This window comes from Xenopus laevis, chromosome 7L, assembly GCF_017654675.1.
Source record: "Xenopus laevis strain J_2021 chromosome 7L, Xenopus_laevis_v10.1, whole genome shotgun sequence".
In the NCBI taxonomy this organism is placed as follows: domain Eukaryota; kingdom Metazoa; phylum Chordata; class Amphibia; order Anura; family Pipidae; genus Xenopus; species Xenopus laevis.
In genome coordinates this window covers 40,287,514-40,305,106 of record NC_054383.1, presented here as the reverse complement: position 1 = coordinate 40,305,106, position 17,593 = coordinate 40,287,514, and the positions used below count along the sequence as shown (strand labels likewise).

The 17,593-nt window shown below is 37.5% G+C and overlaps 1 protein-coding gene across 4 annotated transcripts in view; it reads left to right on the top strand.

Moving 5' to 3' along the window:
- The window catches only part of sec31b.L (SEC31 homolog B, COPII coat complex component L homeolog), a 53,749-nt gene that overhangs the window by 24,680 nt on the left and 11,476 nt on the right, over positions 1 to 17,593 (top strand). For 3 of the 4 annotated variants that reach the window (XM_041568543.1, XM_041568541.1, XM_041568542.1), the window contains exons 11-22: positions 575 to 805; positions 1,379 to 1,453; positions 2,078 to 2,170; positions 3,506 to 3,611; positions 5,351 to 5,529; positions 7,238 to 7,364; positions 8,333 to 8,478; positions 9,218 to 9,391; positions 9,747 to 9,899; positions 12,592 to 12,793; positions 14,082 to 14,387; positions 15,171 to 15,209. In XM_041568543.1, coding sequence (XP_041424477.1) covers positions 575 to 805; positions 1,379 to 1,453; positions 2,078 to 2,170; positions 3,506 to 3,611; positions 5,351 to 5,529; positions 7,238 to 7,364; positions 8,333 to 8,478; positions 9,218 to 9,391; positions 9,747 to 9,899; positions 12,592 to 12,793; positions 14,082 to 14,387; positions 15,171 to 15,209 — 1,831 coding nt within the window. The remainder of the gene's footprint in view (positions 1 to 574; positions 806 to 1,378; positions 1,454 to 2,077; positions 2,171 to 3,505; positions 3,612 to 5,350; positions 5,530 to 7,237; positions 7,365 to 8,332; positions 8,479 to 9,217; positions 9,392 to 9,746; positions 9,900 to 12,591; positions 12,794 to 14,081; positions 14,388 to 15,170; positions 15,210 to 17,593) is intronic. The other variant, NM_001094132.1, reaches the window with a different exon arrangement.

The following is a 17,593-nucleotide window of genomic DNA, read 5'->3' as shown; positions in this document are numbered from 1 at the left end:
TGGTGTGCTCCTTTCCACTATGCTGCTGGTATCTCTGTTAATATTTGTAATATGTATGTATAACTTTATTTATACATGGATACGCAGTGCTGCACAATCTTAAAAGTAAAAAAGTAGAAAAGTACACACAGGGAAGACAAGCTTTATAAATATACAGAGACTAAGTTCCTTGTGGTAAGAGACAAAATAGGAATAGCCCTTCCATGTACAGCTTATAAGTGAGTGGATAACATACAGGCACACATTGGAGGGCAAAGGTGCACAAAGATTTGTGGATAGGCCCTTAATTGACATGACTGGACTAGACTAGAGGTCATTCTAGTGCTCCTAAGGGTATAATCTAGGTTTCTTTTTAAAGAAATAAGTGAAGAAATGTAGTGAGATGCTGAGGAATGAAGGGCTTTGGATACTAGCTATTAGTTTCGACAAGTCAACAAATGCAGATAGTTTGTCTACATTTCATCTCAGGCAGTTATTAAGGTCTTAGTTTCAGCACAATTACACTTGTTGAAACCTGTCTTTATGCAACCATGGATTGTATTTTGTTAACCCATATTCTCCTTCAATTTGACAGTTTGGTGGAAAACTTGTTTCTTTTGACTGTCCAAAAGCTTCTGTGCAGCCAAACCAGGAGCCCTTTCCAAGGCAGGTTTACATCAGCCAAGTCAGCACTGAAAAGGAGTTCTTGGCCAGATCCAGTGAACTGCAAGCAGCATTGCTCTCCGGGAACCTTGTGAACTACTGCCAAAATAAAGTGCAAAGTTCTCAAGATGTATACGACAAAAGCATCTGGAACTTCCTTAAGGTGCTCAAAAACACATATGTATATGGGGGACCCCTTATTCTGAAAGTTTTGACTTATGAGAAGGCCATCTCCCATAGAGTCCTTTTTACAAAAATAATTAAAATTTTTAAAAGATTTCAATTTTCTCTGTAATAATAAAAAAGTACATTGTATTCTCTCTAAATTTAATTTTGGAAAGTGCATTCACCCTTTTCCTGGCAAAGATAAGTGTGTATTCTAGTACTTACATAACATAATCTCCACATAAGTATAGAGAAGAGCTTGAAAAAAGGCTTATTGTATGCAGGCATTTGTAGTCGATGCATTCACTTCACGGAGGTCATAATGCTCATCTCCACAGACATCTTCCTATTCATGCAATGGAAAGCATGGTGCTTTATCATTTGAAGTCTAGATTTCTTATCTAAATGGCACATCAGAATATTGAAACTTTTTTTTAATGGAAAGGGCTTAGCACAAATAACATTTTTTCATCAGAATATTTATTATAATGTAATCCAAGGCAGTTTGGTTGCCCTGGATAAACTCTTGATGTTTAAATGGTTTCTCGTCAATCTTAATTTGTCATTTTAGGTTAATTTTGAGCAAGATGTTAGAGAGAAATATCTTAAGCTCCTAGGCTACAACAAAGAAGAACTGGATAATAAGGTTAGTTGTGGCTGCAAGCCTTATTGACAATAATTTTAATTATAGCCCATATGTAACTATTCTACTGTACTGAAGTTTGGTGCCAAAGAGAGAGAGATTAAATAAATTCTCAGTTTAAATGTACTAATACTATGTGGCTAATTTATCAAGTGTGGATAAATTTTAGAAAAGCATAATTCATAGTACTGCTCTGTAAAACTTAAAAAACACTTTAAGATCTAAAAATGTATTTAAAATAATTGTCTAAATCATTTCTCCCCGTATTCTTTGTGAGCAAGAATTTGAAAAGATTATAGCTGAGCAATTTCGCTCTACAGACCAGAATGGTGTTCTGGCCGATAGACTTCTTTTATCATACGTAGAAATATACTTGTAGTTGTGGTTTTGTTGAGTTTAGAAACCCCTACAGCATGAAAGCAGTGGCACTTTGAAATTATGTTTCATGATCAAGCATTTGTAAAATGCATCAAATATTATAGTGGTACCGTATATAAGAATTTAAATGTTATTTTGTCTGTGTACGGTAATTGATTTCTTGATATCCTTTTATCTTTTGATAAATATCCTAACTCATGACAGCTAAAAGACAGTACAGAGCATGTTCTAATATTTTTTGCATTTTAGATCTCAGATGCACTGGGGGAGAACTTCCAGAACAAGAGCAGCCCTTCAGAGCCAGATGATTTAGTCCAAAGCATCCAGTCTGTCTCCACCCAGGTAATCTGAATTTAACAAAAGGAATGTGCTCATGGTAAAGCTAGCCATAGACGCAAAGATCAGATTTTCGGACGATGTGTGGAGAGTGCCAACATCTCTGCATTTATTGCCGATCGTACGATTTTCAGAGGGAGACTGTCACTAGCTTTGGTCGGACATAACTTTCGTACGATTGCTGTCAGGGGCAGAACATCGGCTGTTCTTTTGTATTTTATTTGATCTGAATGGTTAGTGGCAGGTCGGGAGACGGGAAAGTCCGATCGTACAATGATTCGTACGATTGGATCTTTGCGTCTATGGCCAGCTTTAGAGTTAACTGTTACAGGTGGTTCCAAATAGGGATGCACCGAATCCGGGATTCGGCCAGGATTCTGCCTTTTTCAGCAGGATTCCTTATCCCCGGCCAAACCGAATCAGAATCCTAATTTACATATGTAAATTAGAGGCGTGTAGGGAAATTATTTTCGTCACAAAAGATTTTTTTTCCCACTTTTTCCTTTCCTGGCCCTAATTTGCATATGCAAATTCGGATTCGGTTCGATATTCGGCCAAATCTTTCACCAAGGGTTCAAGGATTCGGCCGAATCTCAAATAGTGGATTCGGTGTATCCCTAGTTCCTAAGCCATCAAGCTAGCATAGCTGTGTCAGTGCTGAATTTTGGACTGCCTAGTGCATACATAGCTCATATATAAACCTGCAAGTAGCTAGAATTGAAATGTTTACAGTATCTTCTTCAAGCGTGCATATGTTAAGGCAGAGGTCCCCAACCTTTTTTACCCATGAGCCACATTCAAATGTAAAAAGAGTTGGGGAGCAACACAAGCATGAAAGCGTCACTTGGGGTGCCAAATAAGGTCTATGATTGGCTATTTGGTAGCCCCTATGTGGACTGGCAGCCTACAAGAGGCTCAACTTGGCACTATACTTAGTTTTTATGTAATTAAAACTTGCTTTCAAGTCAGGAATTCAAAAATAAGCCCCTGCTTTGAGGACCCTGAGAGCAACATCCAAGGGGTTGGAGAGCAACATGTTGCTCACGAGCTACTGGTTGGGGATCACTGTGTTAAGGGGACAAGGTAACAGCTTGGGAAATTGCTGATTACTTATGTATTGAAGCAAAACCAAGTTTGTTGTTTCATGTGCTGACCCAGAAATTTTAACAAGAGAACTGAGTTCCATAATATGTTAAATAATATTAAGATATTTGTAGTATACAGTATCCAAGTATAGAAAACTGGCTTGGGAAGTGCCCTGTGTTTTATAATATACAGGTTATATCCATATTCTTTTAAAAACTAGTTTTTAGTTCTCATTTAATACTTTTTTCTTTCTAGGGTTCTAGTAGCTTTACAGGACAAACACCATCAACCTCTTCTTCCATGGAGTTTTTTAACCTACCTCCCCAAGATTCTGCCAAGTTTGAAATCCCAGTAAATTCAGGTAAATGTTAACATTTTTTAAAGTGAAATTTTAAAAGGTTAATGTCATCACATAATTACCCAGACTGGCAATATTTTAGAGGGGCTGTGTATGTGCATGTGCAATAACATTCTGTGGAGTGTTCTGATCTGCAACATCACACTGCTAAGATGACACTCACACAGAGTCCAGAAAAATGATGCACGGTTACAGTGGATTCTTGTGCTGTTATGTACAAGCCATACATATGTATCAGGAGTCACCAATGTTATCAGCATGAATCAAAACACCTATCCTGGTACCCTTATCCTGGAGAAAAATTTCAATAACTACAATAATTTCATATTAATCAGGTTCAACATAAACCTCCCAATAGAATCTCACCAACATTAGTGGAAAATAAATTGTGACTCCACCAGTCAAAGCCAAAATGGTTTGCCCAATGCACAGTTTGTCTATTGCACAGGTTTCCTTAAAGGCACCGTGGTTCCAAGGTGGGTGTTATGATTCATGTTGATTACACTGGTGATTCCTCATACATATGTATAGTTCTTAAGGTATGGACATGCCCTTGGCAATTCATACACAATTTTAATCTATTTTTGCCAGCATGTATGTACTGTTCTGGGCATTTTGTTTGTACCCAGGTACCTAGTGACCATTAATGAGATATGAGGGGACTGTGGTTGACACATTTAACCCCGTTTGATGCATTTTACATGATAGAGTTCACAACTATCCCTTTGTGCTTAATTTTAACAGTGTGTGTGCTTTTGTCTTAAGGTTAGTTATCCATTTTTGAAGAATAAATGAATAAAGATTTTTGTACATTTATAAACCTTGGTTTGATGTAGGTCCATGTTTGGGGCATTGCTATTACAGAGAGAGAAATGAAATAATTAAAAACAAATTAAAAATGAATTTTTTTTAAAATTTTAAAATGGAGTCTAAGCTTTCTGGACAACTGATCCCATGTTTGTACCTCTTAGTCATAAGCAGTGTGTTCTGTGTGTTGGTGTTTTGTTTATGTTTTTTAATTTTTTATGTTGCATTTAAATTTTAAGAACATAGAGGGCGCTTAACCTCATTAAATAGGTTAGGGGGGAAAAAAGAAAGAAGGGATATAGAGAAAGAAGGGGAAAAAATAGAAGAGGTGAGCTGGGGGAAGCTACTTTGGTTCAGAGCATTAAATAGGTATTGCTACTTCGTCAGCTATGCATTCCTTTCTGACTGCTTCAGCCCCATTAGAGTGAAGCATTTATCAGGGCATCCACAGGCCTGGTATACAAGTTTCTGCTTCAGTAAGGAGTCATTAATACGTTTGTTCCAAAAGTTCAATGCAGGCAGCCCCATTTCCAGTGTAGCTATATTGCCTTTTTTGCCTAATAGAATAGTTGCAAGTTATACAGTTTAGCAGGAGCTCTCAGAGATGCCCAAAAGACAGAGGCTGGATGACAACAAACTAACACCGCTTCAGCATAGTTGACAACCTCCTGCCAAAATCCCTTTATTATTGGGCATTCCCAAAATATGTGGAACACTGGTCAGACACCCCAGGATAAATCCTAGCTAATCTTTGTAGGGTCAAATACACTCTATTAAGGAGTTTGATCTTTATATATCTATCCCTGACAGAGATAGCACTGTGTGCTGTATCTGTTGTAAGAAAAACAAAACTGAATTTGATTTCCAAATACAATTTTCTCTATCGCTTTCTTCTTTCTTTACCAACATGATGTAATTATATGTCCTTTTGTCAGATACTGATGGGTTGGTCAGCCAGGCGCTTCTCTTGGGAAATTTTGAGGTTGCTGTGGATCTGTGTTTAAAAGATGGACGGTTTGCCGATGCCATTATATTAGCCATTGCTGGTGGAGAAGACCTACTAAGAGAAACTCAGCAGTGGTACTTTGCTCAGCAGAAAAATAAGATAACTACAGTAAGTATTGCTCAGCAGAAAAACAAACATGAGGTATTTCTCTATACCAGGAGCAGAAATATAATTTAATAAAAACTGGGTGTAAATCAGCAACAATACTTTTCATTGGGCCCCCTATATATTACCTAGATGACTATTGTAGCACAGTTCCAATTCATGTGTTTGGTTTCATGTGTTTAGAGTGAGTGTTCAGTGAGTAAGAGATGCTATTAATCTAAAATGTTTAAATTTGCTGGAATACCTGGAGTCATATGCAAGATTTTTACTAACATTTAAAGTCTCATGACTTGATGGGGTCAGATTTGGTTCTGAGTCCTGCAAAAAATAGTGACATATGGACGAATCCTGAACCAAATACAGATTTGGCGCATCCCTGGCTCATAAACCTACCTGTCAGCAGCAGAAGGATAACCAAAGGATACAGCTGTACTGGATTGTACGGCCTGTTAAGTGATATTTATTGCTGTTCAATCGGTTGCAAGAGCACAGTAATAGGGTTTTAAGGGTTAAGCTATTTTTTATGGTGACCATAAACACATGTATACATGTGTGGATTATTATTTTATGTCATGCTTAGGGATGGTTGAAATTTTCTGTCAGGCTTCACCACAAAAGGAACCCATAGACTTAAATAGTGATATGGCTAGAAAAATGTTGCATAAAAAAACACCCATTGACTTCAATGCTTTTGATGAATTTTCACCGCTTCGAAAATTTTTGACAAAGCAAAATGGGACCGATTTGTCCATCGCTAGTTAAGCTAATTATTGTTTTTAGTTTTGAGGCTTCGTATTCAGCCACACTAACACTGATGCTAGCTTATAATTAGTCTGTACTTTGAGAAGCAAATGATTAATAAGCAGCAATACCATTTTACCACATACTTTTTACTTAAAGGGATACTGTCATGGAAATCTTTTTTTTTTTTTCAAAATGCATCAGTTAATAGTGCTGCTCCAGCAGAATTCTGCACAGAAATCGGTTTCTCTGAAGAGCAAACAGATTTTTTGATATTTTTTTATGTTTATTGAAATTTGACATGAGGCTAGATATATTGGCAGTTTCCCAGCTGCCCCCAGTCATGTGACTCAGATAAACTTCAGACACTCTTTACTGCTGTACTGGAAGTTAGAGTGATATCACCCCCCTCCCTTTTCCCCCCCAGCAGCCAAACAAAAGAACAATGGTAAACTAACAGATAGCAGCTCCCTAACACAAGATAACAGCTCCCTGGTAGATCTAAGAACAGCACTCAATAGTAAAAATCCAAATCCCACTGAGACACATTCAGTTAAATTGTGTAAGAGAAACAGCAGCCTGCCAGAAAGCAGTTCCATCCTAAAGTGCTGGCTCTTTTTGAAAGCACCTTCTCAGGAAAAATGGCCTGAGATGGCTGCTTACTCTGCAATATTACAACTAAAAATAAATACACTTGTTGCTTCAGGAATTAAATTTTACATGGTAGAGTGAATTATTTACAGTGTAAACAGTGTAATTCAGAAATAAAAACTACACCATAAAAATCATGACAAGATCCCTTTAAGTTTTCGTTTGCAATTGAAGCTTACCCCTATAATAAAGGGTGTTCCAGCTACCCTCAAAATATGGGCTGCAAAGCATAAGCATGGTCAACATGATTGTGTGCAGAAACGGATGGACTTCACTCAGTGTTACAATATGTTTATTTATGTGTGTCTTCTTTTTTAAGCTTCTGTCTTCAGTGGTTCAGCACAAGTGGAAGGACATAGTGCTCAGATGTAATCTGCAGAGCTGGAAGGAGGCCCTGGCACTCCTGCTGACTTACTCCAAACCTGAGGAATATGCTGAACTTTGCGGTATGTTGTGGTATGCACGGTCAGTGTGCATTAAAATATATTTGTCAGAATTGTCTTACATATTACAGTCTTTTTTTTTTCCTCTAATATTTGTAAGCTTTGCTTTTAAAGTGATCTGTTCGATATGTTGAAATTTGTCTCTGTGCAGCATGACATTTTAGTGTTTTTTGAAGCTGTAATTCTCCTACCTTCCTGACCATTTCACACAGTTTAAAGGAAAAAACACAAATGATATATACATGCCAATCCTCTGTCCAATCACATAAAACTGTATGTAATTTGCACTTGTACATGCCCCAAGCCTCCCCCTGGCCAGAAGTTTTACTCTTGCCAACACTAACACATGGCTTAGTTACCAGGGAATGAAGAACTGAGTGAGAAGTGGCATGGCCATTCAGTATCCTGTTTATATTTGTACTTCAGCCTATGGAAGGTTCACATCCAGCAGAGTGTGAGTGACAGAGACAGTTCTGTCTCCTGTAGCTTTATTTCCTGATCACTGACTGGTGGTGGCTTGGAGTCAGTTTTACATAAAAAGATTGCGAACATTCTTTCCTAGTAATACTGAAAAATTCCTATTCATTTTCATAGAAATGTGTCAGTACAGGTATGGGATCTGTTATCTAGAATGCTCTGGACCTTGGAGTTTTCAGATAAGTGGTCTTTCTGTAATTTGGATCTCCATACCTTAAGTCTACTTGAAAAACATTTAAATATGAATTAAAACAAATAGAATTATTTTGCCTACAAAAAGGATATTTTATATCTTAGCATTAAATATAAAGTACTGTTTCTTTATTACAGAGGAAATAATTAAAAAAAACGTGAATTATTTGATTTGGATAACAGGTTTCCAGGTGTGCAACCTGTTACTTATTTTTATCTGGGGTGGCTTGAGTGCAAGACATATGTCCTGCTTGGTTTGCTGTGTCTTTGGTCAGGTAAACTTACAAAGTGTTTGCTTTCAGATATCCTTGGAAACCGCTTAGAGACTGAAGGAGAAGGAAAGCTGTCCTCTCAGGCCTGCCTTTGTTATATATCCTCAGGAAATGTGGAGAGGCTAGTAGAATGCTGGGTAAAAAGCCATGATATAACAAATCCACTTGCACTGCAGGTAAGCTTTCTTCTGAGCTTTCTACAGTTGTATTATCATTAAAATAATCATTTTATACTCAGCCCACAGATTGAGCCAGCACATATTAATGGAAGCGAGGCTTATTATAGCTGGCAACTGGAAAAAAACAGGACTACCATTGGGATCCTTAAAAAGTAAAAATAATCAGTATAGCCACCAATGAAAAGCTTACATACACACTGAAGAACTATATGGCAGCTTATGATAAAATCTGGCTCCCTTGGCTAGCCCACAAAAATTACCCTGAGCTCTATTTGGCCCTCCACTCATAATGACGCAACACACTCATGAGAAAGACAATAACCCAAATAATCGAAGTTCACTATTTAAGCAGTAAAGAAATTCCCTACCACCACATTGTTACTGCTATTTTAAAAATATGTCAACTTTTTATTTTTTCTATCTATTTTCCTGTTTATTTTGTCCTTTTTTCCTTTTCTTTTCCTTACATTATTATGTTATTATTGATGATTGCCTTGTCCAGATCAGAGTACCGCAATAAACGGGCAACCCGCACTATGTGTAATGAAAATCAATATAACATGTCAGTCAAAAAATAATCATTTAATAATTGTTATTAGCTTTAATTTGCAAAATAGTTTTGATTTCACTGCACTACCGTATGAGTTAATAAAAGAGAGAAAACCAGTTAACTGTCTACTGCTATAGGCTATTTAGTATGCATCACTGTTCTGTTTCATTACTCCATGGCGTTTAGGATCTTATGGAGAAAGCCATGGTTTTACGAAAATCTATTGAGATACTTCGAGGAGCAGAGTTGCCGCCCCAAGGACCTGTGATGGCAGAGAAAGTGGCTGAATATGCCAATCTGTTGGCCTCGCAAGGGAACCTGGCAGCTGCCATGAGCATTCTGCCATTTGATTCTCAAGAGGTATAGTCACATTTTGCCAGAGTGATAACATTCAGCCTATTCTTTGATGTTGTGCTTTTCTTGAAGGTAATTAGGTAATTATTTACAGGTAAACATATGGGCACTGACTGTCCTACATAAATGACTCAGGTGTGCACCATATGTGTAGAGAGGAGAGATCATTTTCTAACAGTGCATTTTATATTAATATTTTTTTAGGCATAGGGTTGCTGGTTATCTGTGCTCACTTATGATATCTTTATATACATATAGATATAAATGAATAATCAATCAAACATTAAAATGAGGGCATTTTATAATAAAGCTGTTGAGTTGTACATTATTTTCACTAAAAATGCTCTCTACCAATATCAAGACTACAGTGTGCCAGCTGCGAGATCGTCTTCTTAATGCTCAGGGTGAAGGTGTGAGTAGTCAGAATAACACATCCCGTGAATCCAGCAACCAGCTGCCTTTCGGTTTAAAAGGAAGCAAAGCACCAGAAGGAATCCAATATAACAACAGACAGGTATAGTAATCTTTTCTTGCTACTGCTTTTTGCGCTCTCTAAAGTTAAGTGTTGGACTATTAAGACACAGCAGTGCAGTAGTATATTTTGTTTGAAAATTGCAATCCATTGTTTCCTATTTCAAGTGAAGAAAGGTCTATAACATCACATGGGTAATGAGCTTATAGGACATACTATAAACCAATTTCCTTAACTCTGGATCTCTGATAAACTGTATCTAACTATAGATTAAAGAAGTTTTTCATCTTCCAACACATTTTTCAGTTCAGTTTTCAGATAATTCACCAGAAATAAATAGTTTTTTCATTTATTCTGTTTTCTAATTCAGTTTTTCTAATATTGAAGTTTCATTTTTCACCTTCTTATGTCTTTCTGAAGCAGCTCCGGGAAGGGAGTCAATGACCCTTAAAGGGGTTGTTCACCTTCAAACAACTAGTTGTTTTCAGATAGATCACCAGAAATAATGACTTTTTCCAATGACTTTCTATGTGTGACCGGTTTTCTAATATTGAAGTGTCAAGTCTCTTTTTTCACCTTCTGAAGCAGCCCTGGGAGGGGGGTCGCCAACCCAGTAAACTGTTCTAAATGGATATATTTAGTTGATACATTTCTTATTTTTGTCCCTGCTGAGCAGAATCTCTGGGTTTCATTAGAGGCAGCTGAATTGATACAATAGTTGCTAATACTCCAGAGATGCTGCTGAGAAATGTATTAACTAACTGTTGCAAAATTGTAACAGTTAAGAGTCTGCGCCTGACTTACTGAGCTGCCAGACTAAAACACCACAGACAGGAACATTCAACTTTAAACTTAGATTTTGGAAAAACAGTAAAAAATAAATAATGGAAAGTAATTGGAAAAAGTCTTTATTTTTGGGGAACAATCCAAAAACAACTGAATTTAAAAAGTGTTTGGAAGGTGAACAACCCCTTTAAAACTGTTCTAAATTTATACGTCAGTTGATACAGTTCTTATTTTTGGTCCTGCTGAGCAATAATTTCCGTAAAGGCAGCTGTCATAATTGATTCAATAGTTGCTAATATTCCACAGAGTGCTGAGAAATGTATAAACTAATGTAGCAAATTGTAACAGTTCAGAAGCTGCACATGGATCACTGAGCTGCCAGACTGAAACACCAGAGACAGGAAAATTTTAAATTTAATCTTCAATTTTGGAAAAACTGTCAAAAATAAAAGATGGAAAGCAATTTAAAAATAGTCTTTGTCTTCAGTCTTTAACTGAACTGAAAATAGTATTTGGAAGGTGAACAAGCCCTTTAATGACTGCCGGTCTTCTATATTACTAGCACTAGATGGCAGTACTAAGCTGCACTAGAATGATCAAAATAGAAATTCAAAGGTGGCAGTTACATTTGTGCCTTAGGAAAAAGGCAAATAATTTCATATTAATGTAATCATTTTCAAAATACACTGCATTCAGTGCATCCTTAAAAAAGACTGTACAAGGTTTTGTCCTGTTACTGACATTAGGTATCTGCAGTTTTATTGTCTTCCTTTTATCTAGGAGGCAGGTATTTATCTAAATTCCCCTTTACAGATCTGCACGGAGGCTGCTTTTGCCATGCCAATGTTAAACATGGTTTTATGCAGCTTGTACGTATTTATTGTATCTCTGTCTTTTATCAGTGCAGCTACTGGAGGCAAGTAGCCCTGTTCTGTATAAGAATATCATTTATAATAATGCATAAGTGCATTTCTGAACAAAATTTTATGCCCACTAAAACCACTGTATACTAAAATAGCTTATCTGTTCTCTGCTATTGCACCAGAGGTTAGGGTTTTGCAAGCCTAATTTTTTTAAAACTCACACAGCTCTAAAATGTCCAAAATCTACCTCTATTGCCCAGCAACATCTGGCCTAAACATCATGCAATGTACATTCATTATTTATTTTTTTTATTCCAAGATATAAAGGTTACATGTACTGTTAAAATGAATTTTGTTACAACAGCTCCACGTCCTGGTCAGTTTCTGATCATTCTGACCATCAAGAAGCCAAGGAAGTTGTCAGAAGAAAGAAAGAGGCTGCTCTGATGTTCTTCTGGTTAGGAAAAAAATTAAAAACCTTTCCCAAATCTTTCCTAACAAGAAGAACATCAGACCAGCCCTTTTTCTTTCTTCTGACAACTTCCTTGTCTACTTGGTGGTCAGACTGATCGGAAACTGACCAGCAGGTTGGCTGTTGTAACAAAATTTATTTATATTATCAGTAAATGTATCCTTTAATATATTGGATATAAAAAAAAAAAATAATGAAAGTAAATTACAAAAGTGATTAGAATAGCACTCTCATCAATTTTACAATCACTTGTTTTAAAGGTTTACTTATCCTTTAAGCCATACAGGACTTTAGGGCCATGACACACAGATTGGCTGAGGTGGAAAATGCCTGCTCTCACATTTTCTCGTGATTAAGATGAATCGTTGCGAGTTATGTAATATACTTGCAGCTATTACAAAGGTAGTAAATGACAAGTCGTTTTCGTTTAGATGTCACCTGCAGTAGCAATTTTTTAACGTGGATGACAAATCTCCACAAGTGTCATTGCCCTTACCTTTGCCTTGCCAGTTGGTTATGCACTGAATTTACTTTGTAAAATATTGTAACATATTGTTTTTTTTCTGACATATATTACCGCCTTCCTGATATTTGTATTTTGTTCTAAATACAGACTTTCTCACAGCCTCAGGTGGGCACTGGAATTCCAGCTGTAACAACAGTGCCTTCAGTATTCACACCTCAGTCAATGTCCACAGCACCAGTGGGCCCCCCTCAAACTGTGCCATTTCAAACAGTCCCAGGCCTGCCATCTAATGTCTACCCTAGACCAGGAGCTTGGCACACATATCCAGCGCCACAGCCACCTGTGCCAGGTAAGTGCACCTTAGGGCAACAAATAACTTAAGTAAAGCTATGGTCAGAGTTAGGGTGGTAGCACACATTTAGATTCGGGGGAGATTAGTCTCCCAGCGACAAATCTTCTCTTCTTCAGACAACTAATCTCCCCAAATGCCTTCCCTGTCGGCATGAATACGAATCGCCGGCGGGATGGCATTGTTTTCTGTAGTCATCCGAAGTTGCCTTATGAGGAAACTTCGGGCGACTTCAGGAAATCCGAAGCGATTCGTATGCCATCCTGCTAGTTACAAAAATTTCTTACAAGTTACAAAAGAGTGTTGCAGTTAGATTTTCAAGTATGTTCTCTTCTCAGAAACCAGCAAACCATCATTTTTATAACTACATGGATTTAATTTTGTTTGCAAAAACGGCAACGACACCAGTCAGTCTTTTCCCTCCATCCACAAGGTTCTGCTTTTAGCCTCCTGCATGAGGTCTGTCAGTCTTTGTCTGGGATCTATTTAGATCAATGAAAGACTGATGGCAGGTGGGTGGGGTATTGGTCACACCTCAAGTGCTTAATCCCCAGACTGTTGCCAAACACTTCAGTGGCTGTGGGAGTTTTTCTCCCAGTCCTTCAGTTGGTTTTGTTCTTATACAATTCTCTTGTGTTGGTTCTTTGTAGCCCAAGCTTTAGAAAGGGCTTGGATATATAATAGCTGCAGGGAATTCAGTTTCTACTGGTCTGTCACTTTGAGACAGTTGATAAGTGTATTAGAAAGAGAATTTAGCTCCTTGGGCTTCTTGACTTTAAAATACTGCTGTGTTGTTGCTTTTTCTTTTAACCACTTCATTGACTCATGGCACAGGAGTCATATGCTCCATCTGTGTTTCTTCAGCATAGAAGCGCCTGAACACCGTAATCCAGGCAATTATTTATTTATTTTTTTAATTTGTTGTTTTACTGAAACATGTTGTTGTGCACATATTAATGTGCACGACACGATCATACTGGGTCGCTTCTCCAGCAACTGAACAACATTGTGGGAGAATATGCCCTTTTTGCTGTGAGGCTAATAAATACAGCAAAAAATAGGAGTGTAACAATTCTAGAACTACTAGGGGGCGGGAGTTGTCTAATGGGTTCCCAATAATAAGCAATTTCAGTATATGTAAAATGGATCATGCTTATAAAGTTTTGTGGGAATCTAGTTACTCTGCTGGATATATAGTTGACATGGCCGATTAACTGATTTAAAACAATGTATTATTATTTGCTTGCCCTTGCAGCATTTTTACACTCTTCATCCTTCAAACCAACAGGCCATCCAGTCACAAACACTGCTACTTTGCCCCCATCATCTGTGACAGGACAGCTGCCTCCCATCAGCTCACTGAATTTGCCTGGTGTTCCCACAGTATCTGGACCCATGTTTTACCCTCCAGCCTCTATTCCTTCTTCAGTGCCTGCTGCTAATCAGCCTGTCTCAAGAACATTTCCACCCATGGGCCAGCCTCCCACTCCTCCTGGCATTGCATCTTCTCAGCCTCCTTTTAACTACCCCATGGGTGCAGGTTTTCACCATGGGGGACCTGGTGCTCCCACAAGTCTACCACCACCCCCTACAGGTAAAGCTTGAATTATCACACCCAACAGGAAATGTAAATAATAATGTCACACAAGGGATATTTCTAGTTGTGATTTTTAAAAAGACCAAAATCAGGGGCGCTGTTGCATTGAGGCGTGTTTAGAAACTCTCCTCAGACGGCATCAACCCTTAAGTTACCAAGGGTGATAAAAAGACGCTCCTGGTAATTTAAAGAGTTGCAGTTCCGATTTTTAAATCTAGCATGCGCCCCACATACTATAATTGTAGGTATTAAAATTACAATCCGGAGATAAGTGGGCAGGTTTAGGCACTTCTGTTGGCATGTGATCACCTGTTGTCGTTTCAGTTTTTTATGGCTGCAGTACTTTATCTGCTCTAGTCAGTTTTATAGAAGTATCAAAAATTGAAAACATATATAACAGCTTTTTCTGTTTTATTTACATGAAAAAGCATATATGTTGTGTATATTTATTTTGTGGTCTGTTTTCCCTCACAAACTACATTTCCCCTCTGTAATTAGTGAAATGCAGTAATAGACTGATAGTATAAATGGAATCCTATGTTGCAGGCTACACACAGTCAGTGAATGATTGGAAGAAGTTTGGTTTTTACTTACAGTATAATTACTTAGGCAGGGATTATGCCTAAGAGGTATTTTTTGCTTTGCTGGCAGATGCATAAACCATATGCTTACGTTGGTTATTTGTTAGGTAGCTGTGCCGAACCGTAACTCTCTACCAGCCTACACAATTTCTTAACAATTTGTGCAACTTAATGTTTTGAATGCTTCTTTATCTTCCAGGTTATTTTCACTGGCTTCAGAACCAGCCAAGTCCAGCAGGTAGAAAAAGCAAATAAAATAGGTAGCTTTGTAGCGAGGTTTTCAGCTTCTTGTTCTTGTTGTATTTGATACTATGTGTGTTCACATAGTCTGGTCTGTGTTTCACTCAGCAAGTATTACTTAAAGCAAGATGCCAGGCTTTTAACTGACTGTTGTGAAATACAAATAGTGCAAATAGCAGCAATCTTAGTTGCTTTCTGTTCAGTGCTGCTTCCATGTCTTGCCACTAGACCTACTGCCTGTTGCTACTGGATCTAATTCCATCAATTTTGCATTATGCAAAGCAGTAACAAAAATGGTATTGAAAAATGTCATTGGAACATTATCATTAATACAAACTTCTTTTAAGTTGAATCTATTGGAATTATTTTGTGTAGAGTATAAACCTGTGTGTCTGGCTGAAAGTTATACTTTTTTGTGAGGTTTGACCATGAGCTTTTTTGTCACCGCATTTACTTTCATCCTGCCTGATATAGCCTTGCTGCATTACGACTAAAATATCCGTAGAGTTTTCCCAACTGTTGGATGGAATTGCTGCTAATCTTTGTCAATGTTTTTAGAGGATTGACAGACTAGTAAGTGGTAGAGCCACTGCACTAAACACATCCCTACTCAACTAAAAGCTTGGCCCAAAAGTAACTAGATTGTATCTAGTTTCTGTCAATCATTTGTACAATTAATTATAACAGTGTTTTGGGTTTTTTTTTTCCAAATCTTTGGATTGGATGAGAGCTAGCCCAATTATACAACACTGTCCAATATAATGAAGAAAATCATCTTCTCCATGTGTGAGCCAAGATACCCCTATTAAATCATTTTCAACCCCACTTGAGCAGCAGAGGGTTACAAGAGTGAAAACAAAGAGATTATTGTGATTAAACAGATTTGAAATCCGCAGGGTTAATTTAATTGGCTCGATCTTAATGTAAAGAAAGGGAATGAAATGCTAAATAACCAAGAAAAGAGCGACCTCTTATATGACACAGATAACATCATTAAGCACTGGGGATGAGCAAAATATTTTGCCACATTTCGTCCCCCAAAAAACGGCTATAGACACTAATGTATAGTAAAAAAAAAAAAAAAAAATTGCACTGTTTGAAAAAATTACCAATTGACTTCAAAGTATTTGGCAAATTTTTTGCTGTTTGCGGATTTTCGCGAAGTGAAATGTGTCAGCTTTGCTGATCACTACTGGCCACTGATTATAACTAATGACATCGCTTAGCTCCATTTCTAAGGATATATTTTATAGCATGTTGATAGCGCTCATTTTTTATATACACTTACTTACACCAGTATTCAAAAGTTTAGAATCACCCAGCAATGTTCATGTTTTTGATAAAAATCGATATTCAAACATGAAATCATCAGAAATTATAGGCATTGTTGTGGCATTCTTTATATGTCCTTTATCTATTCTATTCATCAGACTTTACATTCATCAAATTCTGCTTGATAAAATATGCACCAATCAACGATGGTCACAGTGGACAGGATTACAATGAAAATGGCTATAATAACAGAATCTGATGATGCCAGTGAATTAGTGATAGTAGGCTTTGTACCACTTTCTGTGAATGCTATGCTTTATGACCTAAGGCTGTGGTCTGAATTCACTGGGGATAAACCTTACCAAACAGAATAGAATGGGCTACACTCTCCCAAATTTTCTTATAGCTTTCCAGGGAGATACCTTTACACTTGCATTTCTTTAGGCCATGCTCAGTTTAGTATGAAAATGTTAGGGTATAGCCATTTGAGAAAGTAAAAATTATATGAATAAAATGTAGGTTATTAAAAATTCATGTCGTAAATTTGGGCATAATTATTAATTTGTAGAAAAGGGAATTGTTAAAAAGCTTTACAGCAATTGTGTTGTGGTTTTGGGCCGAAAAAGCTCAGTAATTTCTGGAATTTTCCCCCAACAGGCTTTTGTAACAAAGGAAAAGTTTTTCTTCATTACAACAGCCCCTGTGGGGAAAATTCTAGAAAATTGCCCAGTTTTTTTTGGCCGAAAACTCGTGTCGGGTTTCCTTGATGCTCGAGGTGAAAAGCTTGAGCAATCATAAATAGGCCCCCAGTGACAGGAACAGGGAATCAAACCAGTATCCATATATAGGATGCATAAGCTGATGCGCCCCGTCAAGGCAGTGTCCATGCGTCAGTCCTATCCTAAGTGAAAAAAATAAAGTGTTACCTTTGGGGGGAGACAGACCATACCTGCTTTTATCTTTATTTAGCATGATCTCTTGCTCATTTCAGATTGTTTGTTTAAAAAATTAATATTTTTTGGGGAGGTGGCTCTCTCCTTAAATGCTCGCTCTCCCAACCCCTGCCTAATGGAAGAGACACCCAATAAGAAAGGTGACACCCAATAAGAA